The sequence below is a fragment of the Aquarana catesbeiana genome, linkage group LG03 (assembly GCF_042186555.1).
Source record: "Aquarana catesbeiana isolate 2022-GZ linkage group LG03, ASM4218655v1, whole genome shotgun sequence".
Lineage (NCBI taxonomy): Eukaryota > Metazoa > Chordata > Amphibia > Anura > Ranidae > Aquarana > Aquarana catesbeiana.
The window spans coordinates 458,388,414-458,405,636 of NC_133326.1; the positions used below are offsets into that span (position 1 = coordinate 458,388,414).

The 17,223-nt window shown below is 40.4% G+C and overlaps 1 protein-coding gene across 1 annotated transcript in view; it reads right to left on the bottom strand.

Annotated features, from left to right (window-relative positions):
- GABRA6 (gamma-aminobutyric acid type A receptor subunit alpha6) overlaps positions 1 to 16,883 on the bottom strand; it is a 225,624-nt gene extending 208,741 nt beyond the window's left edge. Inside the window, exons 1-3 of the mRNA XM_073620841.1 lie at positions 16,309 to 16,883; positions 15,960 to 16,078; positions 15,707 to 15,774 (exon numbers count right to left, since the gene is read on the bottom strand). Of these exons, the coding sequence (XP_073476942.1) occupies positions 15,707 to 15,774; positions 15,960 to 16,078; positions 16,309 to 16,349 (228 nt within the window). The 5' untranslated portion in view covers positions 16,350 to 16,883. The remainder of the gene's footprint in view (positions 1 to 15,706; positions 15,775 to 15,959; positions 16,079 to 16,308) is intronic.
- Between the last annotated feature and the right edge of the window lie 340 nt (positions 16,884 to 17,223).

The window sequence follows — 17,223 nt, forward strand, 5'->3', positions numbered from 1 at the left end:
CCCCCTTATTTTTGGGGGGGGGGGGTCCCCTGTCTTCTTTGCCCATTGTGGAACATTGTAATTTTGACTATTGTCCATGGAGAGTAGCACTCTCCACCTGATGTATCGTACTGATTTTCTCAACTGACATTTTTATGCAAACTGTTGGATTCAATAATTTACCTCTAACCTCACTAATATGGGCCACCGTATCCTTGCAAGCTTTGATACAGTGTGGCTTTCTTGTCCCAGTATTTGTGCCATTTCCCTGTACTTTTTACCTCAGTTTATGCCTTTTTATTCTATTGGAAAACTTGGAAAGCATAATAAAAATGTTCTACAACAAAAATCAAGCAGATGAATACTCCAAGTCACAAGTATCTTGGTGTTCTTTTGTACAGTAGTAAACTGACTTTCTGACTTTAAGCCAACTTTACGATGTGATAATTTTATAGGTATATTTCTTAGTAAATATTGAACAGTCATGTAATGATACTTTAATATGCAGTGTTACAGGCAGATAAAATTAAAATTGTCTAACATGCTACAATTATCCTTTTAAATGTAATTTCTTTATCACTTTGACAAAAAGTAATGAATACATTAAATGATATATTATTAATATGATTATTATTATTAATATACAGGATTTATATAGTGCCCACAGTTTGCTCAGCACTTTACAAAACGAAGGCAGACAGTACAGTTACAGTACAATTCAGTACAAGAGGAATTAGAGGGCCCTGCTCGTTAGAGCTTACAAGAGGGAAGGTCAAGTGATGCAAAAGGTAATAACTGTGGGGGGTGAGCTGTTGGAGAGATTAGGAGCATCAAAGAATGGGAGAAGCTCGGGAGAAGTCGTGTAGGTGAGCATTGCAAGGAGGTGGCAACTGGAGCTAGAGATTAGGAGGTCTTGGGAGAAGTGAAGAGAGCAGTTTGGACAATATTTTGAGTCTAGGTTAGGAATGTAGCTGGGGCCAGAGTAGTAGATGGCTTTGTAAGTTGCTGTTAGTACTTTGAATTGTATTCATTGGGTGAGCGGAAGCCAGTGGAGGGATTGGCAGAGAGGGATACTAGACACTGAATGGTTGGTAAGATGGATGAGTCTGGCAGCAGCATTTATGATGGACTTAAGGGGGGATAGCCTATGTAAAGGTAATCCAATGAGGAGGGAGTTGGAATAGTTAAATAGAAGGAGGGAACTAATGCGCAAAACCAAAGTGAGCTGAAGCAATTATAAATAAAGAGATCAAAGAAGCCGCCAAACATAAAAAAGTGTTCCCACACAGAAAAAACAATATGATTTTAAAAGATAAAGTGCAAGAAAAGATCATAAATAATGCGATTAAAAATAATGACAATTCTTCAGTGTGACATCAATACACTAACAAAATCAAAGTGATAAAAGAATCCAATAAGAGTGCATAAGTCCAATAATACTCTAAAAGTGCATAAAGATAAAAAAAATCACAAAAAACAAAAAAATGTAAAAAATTGCATGAAGTGAAAAAAGTCGCATATAATGAATAAAATTGCATAAAGTGGAAAAAAGATCCAATATGAATGCATAAGTCCAATACTACTCTAAAAGTGCATACGAGTAAAAGAAATCACAAAAAAAACAAAAATTTGTAAAAAAATCGCATAAAGTGAAAAAAGTCGCATGCAATGAAAAAAATTGCATAAAGTGCAAAATAATGAAAAAACGCTATAAAAATAGACACAAGTACATAATCCAACAAGTGCAATAAGATTCCAGCGTGGGTGAAGTAAATCTTCGTATAACAGTTGAGGGAAGAGATTACCAGAGAGTGAATTAGAAGCTTTGTGGTGCCATTACATTAAAAAGGGGGCATTCTGCAGATGTTGCCGAGGTGGTGGCGGCATGATTTGGACAAAATTGGATGTGGGCCGAAAAAGGACAGTTCAATGTCCAGGGTTACCCCTAGCACCCTGGCATGCGGGGATAGACTGATAGTTGTGCTATTGATCTTGACAGAGAAGTCAGGGGCACATGGGGGAGGAAATATTATGAACTTGGTTTTAGATAGATTGAGTGGTGTGACATCCAAACTGATATGTCTGTTAGTAAATCAGTGATACGTTTGGAAACTAATGGGGTGAGCTGAGGGATAAATTTGGGTATTATCAGCATAGAAATGGTATTGAAAACTAAGGGAAGCTATCAGCTGATCCAGGGAAGAGGTGTAGATTGAGAATAGGGGAGGCCCAAGGACAGAATCTTGGGGGACCCCAACAGTGATAGGAGAAGGAGAGGAGGAAGTATAGCTGTAGGTGACACTGAAGGTTTGGTGAGATAGGTGACCCCTCCCCCCTCTGACATCATGGGGGAACCCATAGGGAAGTTCCTGTCAAGTCTCCGTGCATCAGAGGGGGGCGGGGTCACCGGGTGGCCCCACCCTCCATTATTTAAGAAGTGTCAGAAGACGAGAAGCATCACACAGCGGGAGCCTCCCATCATGGATGCGGAGCGGCCTGAGAACGAAGAAGGGAAGAAGACACCGTGGAGGAAGATGCCCGACGAGAACACCGGAGCAAGAAGCAGATGATCGGAGGAAGAACCAGAGGAAGAAGAAGATGGAGGAAGAAACCGAAGGAAGATAGAAGAAAGAAGATAGAAGAAAGAAGATGGAAAGAAGAAGACTTTAAATAAAGGAATTGTCAAAAACTGTCTCTTGTAATTTTTAACATTTTTGACACTTTTTTTGTGAAATGGTAGGGGTACTTTTGTACCCCCTTACCATTTCACACAGGGGGGGATCTGGGGGTCCCCTTGTTAAAGGGGGCTTCCAGATTCCGATAAGCCCCCTGCCCGCAGACCCCCACAACCACCGGGCAAGGGTTGTAGGGATGAGGCCTTTGTCCCCATCAACATGGACCCCAAAGCACCCTCCCAATGTTGAGGGCATGTGGCCTGGTATGTTTCAGGAGGGGGGGCGCTCTCTCGGCCCCCCTCTTTTCCTGCAGCCTGCCAGGTTGCATGCTTGGATAAGGATCTGGTATGGATTTTTGGGGGGACCCCACACCATTTTTTTTTTAAATTTTGGCACGGGGTTCCCCTTAAAATCCATACCAGACCTGAAGGGTCTGGTATGGATTTTGAGGGGGACCCCCACGCCATTTTTTTTTTTTTTTAATTGTGGCGCAGGGTTCCCCTTAATATCCATACCAGACCTGAAGGGCCTGGTATGGAATTTAGGTGGACCCCCATGCCATTTTTTAAAAAACTTTGGTCCGGGGTCTCCCTGCGGGGAAATCTCATGCCATTTTTATCAATGAACTTTTATGTGTATTGTCGGACCGACAATTCATTAATAGCCGCGAGTAGTTTTAAATGACTTTTTTCCTTTGAAATGTCATTTTGCTGTCAGACTGTTCTAAACACAGGAACCATGCGCCCCTTTACAGGCATACTATAGACACCCCCCAGGTACGAAATTTAAAGAAATATTACATTTTTATTGTTTAACTTTAAGCATTAATTAAATCACTGCTCCCGAAAAAAAGTCTGTTTTTAAAACTTTTTTTGCATTGATCCCCTGGAGCAGGACCCAGGTCCCCAAACATTTTTATGACAATAACATGCATATAAGCCTTTAAAATTAGCACTTTTGATTTCTCCCATAGACTTTTAAAGGGTGTTCCGCGGCTTTCGAATTTGCCGTGAACACCCCAAATTGTTCGCTGTTCGGTGAACTGGTGAACTGGCGAACAGCCGATGTTCGAGTCGAACATGAGTTCGACTCGAACTCGAAGCTCATCCCTAGTCACCAGTACGGTATTTGTACATTGACATCATATCCCCTCTCAAGCGTCTCTTCTCCAGATAGAATAAGTTCAGTGCTTGCAATCTTTCCTCATAACTAAGATCCTCCAGTCCCTTTATTAGCTTTCTTGCCCTTCTCTGTACTCTCTCCATTTCCAGCACATCCTTCCTGAGGACTGGAGCCCAGAACTGGATGGCATACTCCAGGTGAGGCCATAACCATACATGTGCTGCTTCCACAATTAAGCAAGCCACACAACAAACAATGACAGGTTGTGTTGATTACAAAAATTGGGTAGATGTCTTCCTGTCCATGCATCACATATAGAAATTTGCCAGTTACCCTATCAGCACAGTTACTTTTATATAAAACCACACCTGCTAAAAAAAAAAAAAAGCTTGAATATATTTACCTTTCCAGACCATTTCTTGAAACACTGTAACTTCACTGCTCCCTGGCTACTGAAGGTATTTCACACTTCCATGCGTGTGGAATACCTACTACCCCATGACCCACAGTGTTTTCATTTACTGGCTGATACATAACTTTAAGTACATAACATACAAGCTGGTGGGAGGAACCAGAGTGTGCTGTGGGGCAAACAGTAAAGCTGCGTACACACGAGCAGAAAAAGTCAGACGGAAGCTTTTCATCATATATTCCAATCGTGTATGTGCCTCATCTGACTTTTTTTTTTTTAATTCTGACGGACCTAGATAAAGAACATGTTCTACACCATTTAAAGTACGCCATGTTGTTTCCTGCCCGACTCCGTGTGGCCGGAGATGATCGTGCTTATTTCTTTGAGGATCCTGTGCAGGCGTCGGAGTGGCTAGATCACCGCGATGCGGAGCAGAACCGACCTGCCCAAGAAAGATCTCCTTGCATTGGAATGTAAAAGGTGAGACTCTGTGTTATTACCCAAGCTACTACATTCACATGCATTCTACCCTTCATTAAACCTCTGCAACATGCGGTGGTTTGGCCTTGTTGGACGCTGTTACTGTACCTTTGGAATGACCTTCCTCTCAATACAAGCCAGCGCTTAGAGAACTGCCTGTTGCACATGTCAGCGCCTGGAGTTTCACACATGTTTCAGCTATAGATGAGCCGTACTCTGACAACGCCACCACATAGCTCACGGGGCCTAGATTAGAGCTTTGCTAAATCCTGACCTCCGTATTCGTGAGGATACACACCCACAGAGATGAACCACCACCATACGGCCCTCTCTCCTACCTCACAAGAACTTATGCTAACCACGCTACCCCTGAAAGAAGCAAGGAGAAGTACAGAGGTTATAATATGTTATGTGGGGGAAAAGTAGTTCTTGACCCTAGTGATAGTTTTTTGCAGGATGATTATAATTTCTATATACCACAACCGGAAAGGAGAATGTCTCTCATCCCCGGGTTTCAACCCAGCGTTTGTTCGCCCTCACTAAAAGTTCAACCCACTACCAAGTGCGTAGCCCAATAGGCCTCCACTGAGGATGGTTGGAGTGTTGTGCGCTACCTTGGTTTACAAAGTTTATATGATTCAAAGGTAGAAGCACTGGTTTTGGGTTTAATGTCCCAGCTAAGTTGGGGTGGCTGAGGGCTGGGAGGGGGGTAAGGGAACTGTTTCAATTAAGTTTAAAGAACATGAGTTTTATTTCAATGCAACATATGGCGGATGAACATAGAATTTTCCTAACACTGATACGATAAAATAATCCAAGATTTCCTGTATGGAAAGTATACGAACCTGCCCTGGGAAATGGTCTCGTACCAATTCCACATAAATATCTGTTCGCTAGAAATGACTGACATCAAGTTTTTGACTTGGAACGTCAGGGGAATCCGAGATAGGGTTAAGCGCACCGCAATCTTTGGATGCCTCAAATCATATCGGGCAGACATAATTGTATTGGTTGAAACACACATCACTGGCCAGCTTCAGCTGGCAATGAAACGCCCATGGATAGGATGGGCTTATCACACCACTCACTCCCCTTACTCCAGAGGGGTATCCATATTAATTGCCAAATCGGTCTCATTTGGACTTATTTCGGTGCGGACAGACCCCCAGGGCAGGTTTATTTTTTTGCAATGCATAATCTGTGGCTCGCAATACCTACTTATGGCCTTCTATATCCCGCCGCCATACAATTCTAGCCTTATCAATGAAGGCTTAGCATATATGGCGCAGTATCCAACAACACCTGCTATTTGGTTGGGAGACTTCAATGAGGTAGTGAACCCTACTGTAGATAGATTACGTGTGCAACAAGGAGGCCAAGCCTCAGATATCACCAGATTTGGGCGTCTGTTACGCGAGTTTTCTCTAACTGATAAGTGGCGCTGTAAACATCCACACACCCAGGCCTATTCATGCTTTTCGGCAACACACTCTTCTATGTCCCGAATAGACCTAGTACTAATTTCAGACATGCTCCTACCAACCCTTACGGACTCTGGGTACCACACTAGATCCCTGTCAGATCATGCCCCTTGCTGGGCCACTTTGCGCATTGCTCCTCCTGCGGGGCCCCGTACTTGGCGTCTACACTCCTTCTGGCTGTCAGTACTTGATGACCAGGAGGATATTAGCTTGGAATGGCAATTTTATTTCAACACAAATCGTGACACCGCCCCAATAGGCATGGTATGGGAGACATTTAAATTACATGTCCGTACGATTATTTCCTCTCGCATAAACAGGCTGAAGGCCGCATACATAACCAAACTGAAACAGGTTTCCGAACAACTAGACACAGACACCAGGAAATTTAGCTTAGACCCTACACCTGCCAAGGCATCTCTGCTTAAACTACAAACGAGAGTTTTAGACCAACTACTTTTTGAGAAAGCTAACCAGAAACTTCTCTTCTCCAGACAACGGGTATTTGAGCAGGGGGAACGGGCGGGTAAGCTCCTGGCATATTTGGCACGCCAAGATGCGAGTCCACATGTGGTGGTCTCTTTGACGGATCCACAGGGCACAATAACATCTGATCCAGAAACGGTAACAAACATCTTCCGTAGATATTATGCTGACCTATACTCATCTAAGGTGGGGGTTGCTGCGCAGGAGACCCAGGCTTTCCTCCAGAACATACCCATCCCTAAAATTTCATTGTCCCAAATGCAAGAAATGGAGGCTCCAATAACAACAGAAGAGATAGCGGTCGCGATAGCGTCTTTGGCACCAGCTAAAGCCCCTGGGTGGGATGGTATTCCTCTAGATTTTTATGCCACCTATTCCGAAATATTAATTCCTGAATTGTTAAAACTTTATAAACATATTTTTGAGTCTGGGTCTCTTCCGCAGTCCCTTCGACAGGCAGTACTTGTAGTGATCCCCAAGCCAGGCAAAGACCCCCTTTGTCCAGAGTCCTACCGCCCAATCTCACTCCTTCAGGCAGATATCAAGATTCTTGCCAAAATATTAGCTCTCCGCCTCAACCGTATTATTCTATCCATAATCCACCCCGACCAAACGGGGTTCATGCCTGGGAAAAACACAGCTATGAACCTGCGTAGGCTTTATATTAATATTCAAGCAGAACACGACACCGTCGGAGACAGGGCAGTGGTGGCGCTAGACGCCGCCAAGGCTTTTGACTCCGTGGAGTGGGAGTATTTATGGGAGTGCCTTAGGGGGTTCGGTTTTGGTCCCAACTTCATTAAGTGGGTACAACTATTATATTTCTCACCAGTGGCCAGTGTACTTGTGAACGGGAGGACCTCAGTGCCTTTTCCATTGCAACGTGGAACTAGGCAGGGATGCCCACTGTGCCCTCTCCTATACGCCTTGGCAGTTGAGCCTCTGGCTATATCCCTTAGGGTACATCCAGACATTCATGGTCTTAAGCTGGGGAGTCTGGTGGAGACGGTGAGCCTATACACAGATGATATGCTGCTATACCTGCAAGATACTGGCCCTTCCCTCCAGGCTGCCCTGCAGACTATCGAGGACTTTGGCAGGCATTCAGGATTGAGCATAAACTGGAACAAATCACAAATTATGCCACTTGACTCAACAGCACCCACATACCAATCTGCATCCCTCCCTCTACAAAGAGTAGCGTCTTTTAAATACTTAGGTATACAGATCACCAAAGAGCCCTTAGAATATCTCCCTAATAATATTGAGCCGCTATTCACATATTTAAAACTACGCACACAATCCTGGGCAAGGCTCCCATTGGGAGTTATGGGTAGGATCAACCTATTCAAAATGGTACTTCTCCCAAAATTCTTATATACAATGTGGAACTCGCCAGTTCTTATTCCTCTTAAAACCTTTAAAACAATAGACCATATTCTCAACTCATTTATATGGGGACCCAATCGACATAAGTTGGCGTGGCACATTCTGAAAAATCCGACTTCCTCGGGGGGAACGGCTCTCCCAGACCTACACGCATATTATATAGCGGCACAACTCTCACACATATATCACCTCCACAAAACTGATAGCATCAGATATCAAACCTTGACATGTAAAATACCAAACTCAGCTACCTGCTCCCCTCTTCAAGTAATATTCAGAGGCAGGGGCAGCGGGAGGGGCTGGGCTGCTCGGAACCCCCTGCTGCACCAGCACAAAAGCATCTGGGAAATTGCAATTAAACTTACTGGGGCGGATTTTTTTCACTCACACACACCATTATGGCACTTTCCCCCACTGCCAGAGCTGATGCATATGTCGGGAGTGACTTCATGGGCGGCAAAAGGTATAGTGTACCTATTTCAAGTAGTTTCCCCTCTGGGTGTAAGAAGTTTTCAATCATTACAGGATGAGTTTGAACTACCCCCACACATGAAATTCAGATACATCCAACTACGACACGCGTTGAGAACCCAATTCGCGGAAGGACTCCCCAGCCCACAAATGCTTCCAATGGTTAACGTAATCATAGGTAATGACCCAGAGAAATTAATATCCAGTCTATACAGCATTATACGCACACGTAAGGTAGCGAGAGTTATTGACACAGCTAGGATCAGATGGGAGGTGGATATTGGCCCAATGGATGACTCGGACTGGGATGAGATACTGGAAAATGTAAAACAGACGTCACCTAGACTCTCTGACCACCTTACCCAACTATATATCATTCATAGGTCCTACCTTACTCTGTCCAGACTATCCAAATTTCGCCCAGATCAGAGCCCAGACTGTCCAAGGTGCTCAGACAACCCATGCTCTTTTTTCCACCTGATCTGGTCCTGTCCACATATTCAGAGTTACTGGGCACAAATTATCAAATTCCTACATGACCAAATGGGCTCTCCAGTGCAGATGGATCCCAAGCTGTGTCTCCTTGGACTGCTTCCAGACACCACAATCGAGAAATACCAGGCCACATTCTTACAGGAAACTCTTTTTTGTGCCAGAAAAGTGGTTGCCAAGTACTGGATGAGGACCCATTCCCCCTCAATACAAAATTGGATTGCTGAGACCAATAAGTCACTGCCCAACAAAAAATTGCTCTACAAACATAGGGGATGCCCAAACAAATACAATCGGGTATGGGATAAATGGCTAGAAACTAGCGATACCTGTACAGAATAACCTGATGTAAACATAATATAAGGGTGTAGGGAGACCATGATAAATTTTACAATTTGAAGTATTATTATATCCTGATGTATAATATGCTAGTGCAATACATGATCAGTAAAGATAATTAATGCTTTAATGTCACGTTACTACATGAAAAATACTGTGTTAGTGACAAATCCAAGATACAATGTGAACACACTTTTTTTTTTTTGGTCTGATGCATAATGCATTTTACTCCTGTAACTGTATGTTGTATACGCTATCTATGTATGTCATAAATATAAATAAACATGTTCTTTTTCAAAAAAAAAAAAAAAAAAAAAAAGAACATGTTCTAAATATTTCTGACGGAATCAATTCCTATTGGGAAAACCACTCGTCTGTATGCTGTTCCGACAGACCAAAAACGATGCATGCTCTGAAGCAAGTACGAGACGGAAGCTATTGGCTACTGGCTATTGAACTTCCTTTTTCTAGTCCCATCGTACTTGCTGTATGTCACCACTTTCTGGACAGTCGGACTTTGGTCGGACTTTGGTTTGACCATGTGTAGGCAAGACCGCTTGAATGGAATTCCGTCGGTGTTCCGTCGGAGAAACCTTCGGAGTTTATTCCGATGGCAAAAGCGGTCGTGTGTACGTGGCATTATTCAACCTCTCTGACCTGTTGAAAGCATTCAGCAGCCAGAGCACAGTAAAACAGTGATGATTCAAAAAATTAGCCACTGGCAGGGTAAGTATATCCATGCTTCTTTTAGAAGGTATGGCTTTAATTAGAAGTGACCGTGTGCTGACAAGAAAACTTTAATCATGCTTACAGTACAGGCTGTAAGATAATCTGTGTATAAAAAATATCTGCAGCAATTTCTACCAGAATGTTAAAGTCTCCTTCCAGTGTACTGTTACATGCCTGGGTTGTGGGATTTGTTTATGAACTTTTTTCTTTTAAAGATTTGGTTATAAAGATCATAAAAAAACACTAAATATAATGTTGATGAGAGGTCAGAGACACAGGCATTTGCTGATAGCCTATACCAGTGATAGCGAACCTTGGCACCCCAGATGTTTTGGAACTACATTTCTCATGATGCTCATGCACTCTACAGTGTAGTTTACAGTGTTTACAGTGTAGGTAAAGTGTATGTAAACCTCAAACTTTTTTTTTTTTTTTTTGCATAGAATGTGGAAAGATTAGAACCTCTATATAGTCTTTATTTCTGTCTCTTTATTGCTGTTTGGGAGATTCACCCACACTATTGGTGCCATTGACCATTGTCTTTGGTACAGAATATAAGGGGAAATCCAACTTTTTTGAGTTGTTACAGAAGGTAAAGGGGAAATCTTCAAAGGGGGAAACCTGTTCTAGTACGAAAGGTCTAGGAGGGCACAGCCTCCATCTCTCTGGGACAGGAAGAGAAAGCAATACTCCCCAATGGTACACAGACCCAAAAGAAACCTAACATGGGTCTTAACCTTAACCATCCCATACTCTCTAACCAAAACAAAAAAAATACCTCATATACATCTTAACTGTATCTGTGTGTTACAAGACATTTTCAGCTGGAATCAGACAAAACAGTATTTTTATTTTGTAATTTTAAAAACTAATACTAGTATTAGCCACCGCACTTCAAGGAAATCTGTCTTGGGAGAGAGATGTAGTAGATGATACTGCAAACTACATTCTGCTATTTTGTCTCTTGATTCAGTATTTATAAAATTACTAAACCAGGTATAATATGCAACAAATATGAACTCAGAACCGACCCAAGTCAGTGACAGAAAAATTATCATGGCTAGTAGGTCAATGTGGCAAACAGGCAAAGAGGCAAATCAGTAACATCAACCTATTCTGTATATTTCTCTTACTACATAATCTTTGTAAGATTTGGCCCTTCTGTCCAGGCAGCAAGTAATAATGTCAGGGATTATGTCTTTAGACAGCCACTTGGTAATGCTCACAAAGATTAGGTCATAGTACAGATAGATTTCACATAATTGTAATAGCAGAATTAAAAGAAACATTTCAGCTAGCAGATTAAAAAAAAAATAACATTTAATGATAGAAGTACATAATTGTACTACAATGTATTTTTAAGCTTTGAGTTCTGTTAAATCCAGGAACATATGGGGGAGAATTACTAAAACTGGAGCATGGAAAATCTGGTGCAGCTCTGTATAGAAACCAATCAGCTTCTAGGTTTTCCCGTCAAACCTTAATTAAACACGCTGAAGTTAGAAGCTGATTGGCTACCATGCACAGAGTAGCAGATTCTGAGTGCTCAATTTTAATAAATCTCCCCCATGGTGTTGCTTTAGTATAGGAGTAGAGCATAGTTGCTTTGCAAAGATAAAATTCACTTTGCAAAGTTTAATTTTTACATAGCTTAATGAATTCTGTGAAGCTAAGTGAAAGTTTGCAAAGAGAACTGAATATTATGCAAAAAAATAAACAATAGATGTTTGCACACACAATGAATGAAGCTAAGTGAAAATTCACATTGCTTAGTGAACAGGCTATACTCCTTTAGTGTCCAGATGATACATAGAACAGCCATGTTTTGTACATCAGATAACTGTCCATCAATTTCTGTATACAGGCCTTCATGATCCCCTCCATTAGTTAAAAAATGATTTTCTAGGCTAGATTTTCTAATTTTAAAGCGGGGTTCCACCCAAATTTTGAACAATATCTGTATGTATTCTCTTCCTTGCCTAGATGCTGACATGCCGTTTAAAAAAATTTAAATCGCCGTAATTACCTTTTATTTTTCTATTCTTCTTTGTAGGCGTTTTTCTAGCCTCTCCCAGACTCCTGGGAGCTAGTCTCAGGCTTCCCAGGATGCCACTGAGCATGTGCGGGAACGAGCGGTGAATGCTGGGAGCACAGCATTCACCACATCCAGGAAATAAATGCTTGTGGGCTTCAAATGCCCACAATGAAGATGGAAACCGCCTGCAGTGAATAATATAAGTTATTCTTTCCGACGAAATCTGACACAGGCGGACATATTACACACAATATGGGAGTATGTAATGCTGAGAAGAAAAGTTTGTGAATGAACTAAAAAAAAAAAAAAAACGATAGATAGGTGGACCCCCGCTTTAAGTGAATCTGTTCTGAGAGATTTATGGAGGCTCACATTGCTGAACTCTCCTTTTAAATAGTGTAGTTCCATGGCTGTCATGGTAATGCTCACTGATCTAGAACAAGTATAAAGATAAGGAATTCTGACATGTTTCTGGTATTAAAGCAGTAGTAAACTATACCAAAAAAAAAATGGGCTCCCTGAAGTTAAAGTCATAATGTGCTAGTATGCATCTCATACTAGCACATTATGACAGATTTACCTATAAAACTGATTCCTCCAGCAGAACATTATCACTGCTGTCAGGGATTCTATGTTCACCCTGTCTTCCTTCTGGGTTTGCACGCTTTGAATGGCCAAGCCGCAATGATGTCACTCCTGTGCATGCACGCTGCAGTCATGGTTATGGCAAAGCACTCTCACTGGACAGCACGCTTGAGCATGCCTTGCATTCAGAGCTCAGTATGCTTGTGCAGGTGATGTCACTGGCTGCTACACATCTGAATATCTAAATACCTAAATGGTGCACATTTGAGAGATATTCTCTTTACCTACAGGCAAGCATTATTCTTGGCTTACCTGTAGGTACAAGGTAAAATACAGAGTTTACTACCACTTTAAGTATGTTTGTTTTTGGCCTGTGATTGTAAAAGTACTTGTCAGACACAGCCAGGCACCCATCATTTTCTTTAACAGATCAGTATGGGCAGCCATGGTACTTCTTTCACGACAGAGTAACGTTAAATCCCCTCACAGTTATCAGAATTTCCTTTTTGATTTCTAAAATCAAGTTTCTAAAATCAAGTTTCACAGGGTATCAACAACCACTCAAAAAAAACTCTAGAGTTTTTTTTAAGTTTAGTTGACTTTTTAACCACTTCAATTAAGGGCATTTTTACCCCCTTCCTGCCCAAGCCAATTTACAGTTTTCAGCGCTGTCGCAATTTGAATGACAATTGCTTGGTCATGCAACACTGTACCCAAATTTTATCATTTTTTCCCCACAAATAGAGCTTTCTTTTGGTGGTATTTGATCACATCTGCGGATTTTATTTTTTGCGCTATAAACAAAAGAAGAGTGACAAGTTTGAAAAAAAGACACAATATTTTTTACTTTTTGCTATAATAAATATCCCAACTTTTTTTTTTTTTAATTTTCTCAGTTTAGGCCGATATGTATTCTTCTACATATTTTTGGTAAAAAAAATTGCAATAAGCATATATTTATTGGTTAGCGCAAAAGTTATAGCGTCTACAAAATAGGGGATAGTTTTATGGCATTTTTATTATTATTTTTTTTGTACTAGTAACGGTGGCAATCTGCAATTTTTATCATGACTGTGACGTTGTGGCGGACAGATCGGACACTTTTGACACCATTTTGGGACCATTGGCATTTATACAGTGATCAGTGCTATACAAATGCATTGGATTACTGTATAAATGTCACAGGCAGGGAAGGGGTTAACACTAGGGGGCGATCAAAGGGTTAACTGTGTGTCCTAGGGAGTGATTCTAACTGTAGGGAGTGGGGACTCACAAGCGGAGGAGACCGATCATTGTTCCTCTGTACTGGGAACACATGATCGGTCTCCTCTCACCTGACAGGATGTGGATCTGTTAACACACACAGATCCACGGTCCTGCCTGGTTAACGGGCAATCGCGGGTGCCCGGCGGTCATTGCGGCTGCCGGGCACGTGCATAGGGTCCCGAGTGATGCCACCCAGGCGGCCGGGAAGCCCAGGATGGGAGATCCCGCCCAGGATGGGAGATCCCTCCTGCGGACGTCATATGACTATATGTGGGATGTGAAGTGGTTAAGGCTGTTTTTATTTTAATACTAGCAAAAGAGTGGTTATCTAAGCACAGAATGTATTTGGTGATGGAATGAAATTTGACATTGAGAACTTTAAATATTAATATAAAGTTTATTTTGATACTCTACATAACATCTAGTATTGTTAAAAAAAAAACATAAAAAAAGACCCATCGGGTTGCGTTTCAATCTTATATAGTACTGATCCATTAAAATAATGATCACATGGGACAAAAAGTAAAGTGAAATCTACCAAATAGAACACAGATGGCAAGAAAAAAAAAAACCCTACGGGTGTTATAACCCCCATTACTCTATCCAAAAGGAAAAAAAATGCCTTCAGTTCTACATTAAAGTCAGTGGCTTAGAACATATGAAGTCAAAAGATCAGCAAGACAGCTTGTAATATGGAAACTCGGGTTCACCAGCCAGCTGCTTGTAAAAGTAAATAGCCCCTTATTAGTCTCTCAAAACAAGCAAACAAAAACAGCTTTTTTCAGTAAACGTGACGAAAACTGTTCATTGTCCAGATATAAACAAAACCACACAACACAGCTCACCACCAGTATCTATGTCCCACACTGGGGTTTAGGGTTCCCATTTGTTTCAGGTCACATGACAAGCTGCAGGAACCCAACAACACAGAGTTCTGGTCTCCAGAGGGTCCACACTTGTTCACAGCTTTGGACCACTACCCACCACTTATATACACATGCTGCTTCCTTCCTGATGTTTTTCAAGACCTTGCATGTGAGACCCTTTAGGACCAAAATCCATGTAATCAGGGACATTACAAGTCCCAAATGAGGACTCTTCTCTCCTACTGGCAAATAAACTGCACTTTGCAAGTACAGTTGCACTAATTTTACCCAGAGCTTAGTAATTGTGGTGAAGCTTTGTTGAATTCTATCATCCAATCATGTCTGAGCAAAAATGCTGTTTTTTTAATTTTCTTTGCACCTGATTGGGTATTCTTTACAAAGTGAAGCTTTTCCACATTTTCTATGCTCTTGGGAAAATGAGTGCAATGCCCTTGCAAAGTGTATGACCTATTTTCTTTTATTAAATCAAACCCACAGTCTCATAACTTTTAACTTTTGACGCTGGCACTGATATTAGAGCTTTAAAAGTGTTTAACTATTTGAATGTATTTTACTTTGTCATAGTTAAGGATTTATATTCAATCCAATAGTTTTAAAGAGATTTCTGTAGAAAGAACTACTAAGTATGTATATAGAACACTAGTACCTTCTGTGACATACTATGTATTGACAAGAAGAATATACAAAGTAATCTGCTCTAATCACTCTGCTTGTACACTGTACAGATGTAATGTAATGTAAGACACACTAGTAATGTAGCACAAATAATAACTATATATATATATATATATATATATATATATATATATATATATATATATATATATATATATATACTGTAAATAGTTTTTAAGGAAAAACAGCCAAATAGCCCTTACCATTTCAACATCTGAAACTGGACCAAAGCTAGTCACATAGATATCAGTTTTGACTTCAGTTACAGGACCTGATAGACATGTTAAGAAATTATAATAATGATTACTGTAATGTACTACATTTTATCAAATTAAATATAAAATAACTAAACATACCAATTATATATAAGATCCAAAAATATCTTCTGTTAAACTAGGCACTGCACTATAATATTTTATATAGTTTAACTGAAAGTTTTTTGCTCACAGCATTTACCTCCAAATCCAGGACGGAGTCTGTTATCATAACCATCTAGTAGCCTATCCAAGATGCGAGTTATATTTTCAGAGTATATATTGTCATGAACTGTGTATCCACCAAGACCTGTGCTTGCCCTACAATATTGGAAAGCAATTGCTTTTAACTTCTTAAGTCAGATTAAATTGTAGTCAATTTAAGTATAGAAAAAGGACACAAGATAATGTATGCATATATAATACAATACACTGACTCATAATAATACTGTAAGATAATACAGTATTAATAATAAAATAATAACAATAATAATAATATAGTTATAAAACAATAACATGAATATCTTAATTAGTAATATTAACTTGCTTACCTTAAATTAAAGAAGCATAACCAGAAGATCATCCAAGCCATGTCTCTGTGCAGTTAAAATGACCAGTGAAATCTTTTTACCCAATTACCCGTGTTAAGTTTCACGTCATTTTTTTTTTTTTAAACTTTTTCTCAATAATCCAGTTAAAATTCAGTGCAGAAGTATTTGATGCAGATGGAAAATATCCCCCCCTTTTTGCTCTTTGACTTCCGTATAACGGTTAAGACTCAACTGACTTGTTTAGCTCAGGGAATTAGATGTTTGAAGGGACAGTACACGCTTGGACAGCATTGACAATAATCGAATAAGGCATTATGGGAGATTAAAAGGAAGACATCCACAGCTAGTTTTGGCAAAGAATTAGCAGGGACCTGTTAGGAAATCTGGACAAGCCACGGTTTCTCGCTGATACAGAACGGCCCTCGCTCCTGCCATGTGTACTAAAAGTCATGTATATATATATATTTCAAAGTTATATGATCATTGTAAAATTAAGAAAAAAATGCTTTAATTTCTAATTTGAATTTAAATATATTGCAGCCCTTGGAAAACAGCCAATAAATAGTATTTAAGGTCTGAGCGGTCCATGCAATTAGCATGAAAAAATGGATTCATTATTTTTTCCCATTGATCTAATCCCTTAAACCACAGTAAACTAGAGTCATTAACCCTAAGTAAAGAGATATAAGATGATTAAAAAGTGCATCAATTACAAATTCCTGTCAATTATGCCTATGTGTCGTGATAGTTAGGACTTAATAATAGGGAATAGAATCATTAAGCACCACAAGTATAGTTCATTGGGTGGGTTATTACACAGAGTCAATTGCAAACCTAGGCAAAGAGTTGTACTCATTTACCTCAATTAATGATGTAAAATGCAGGACCATTTTGCTTGCATTAGAACAAACCAGC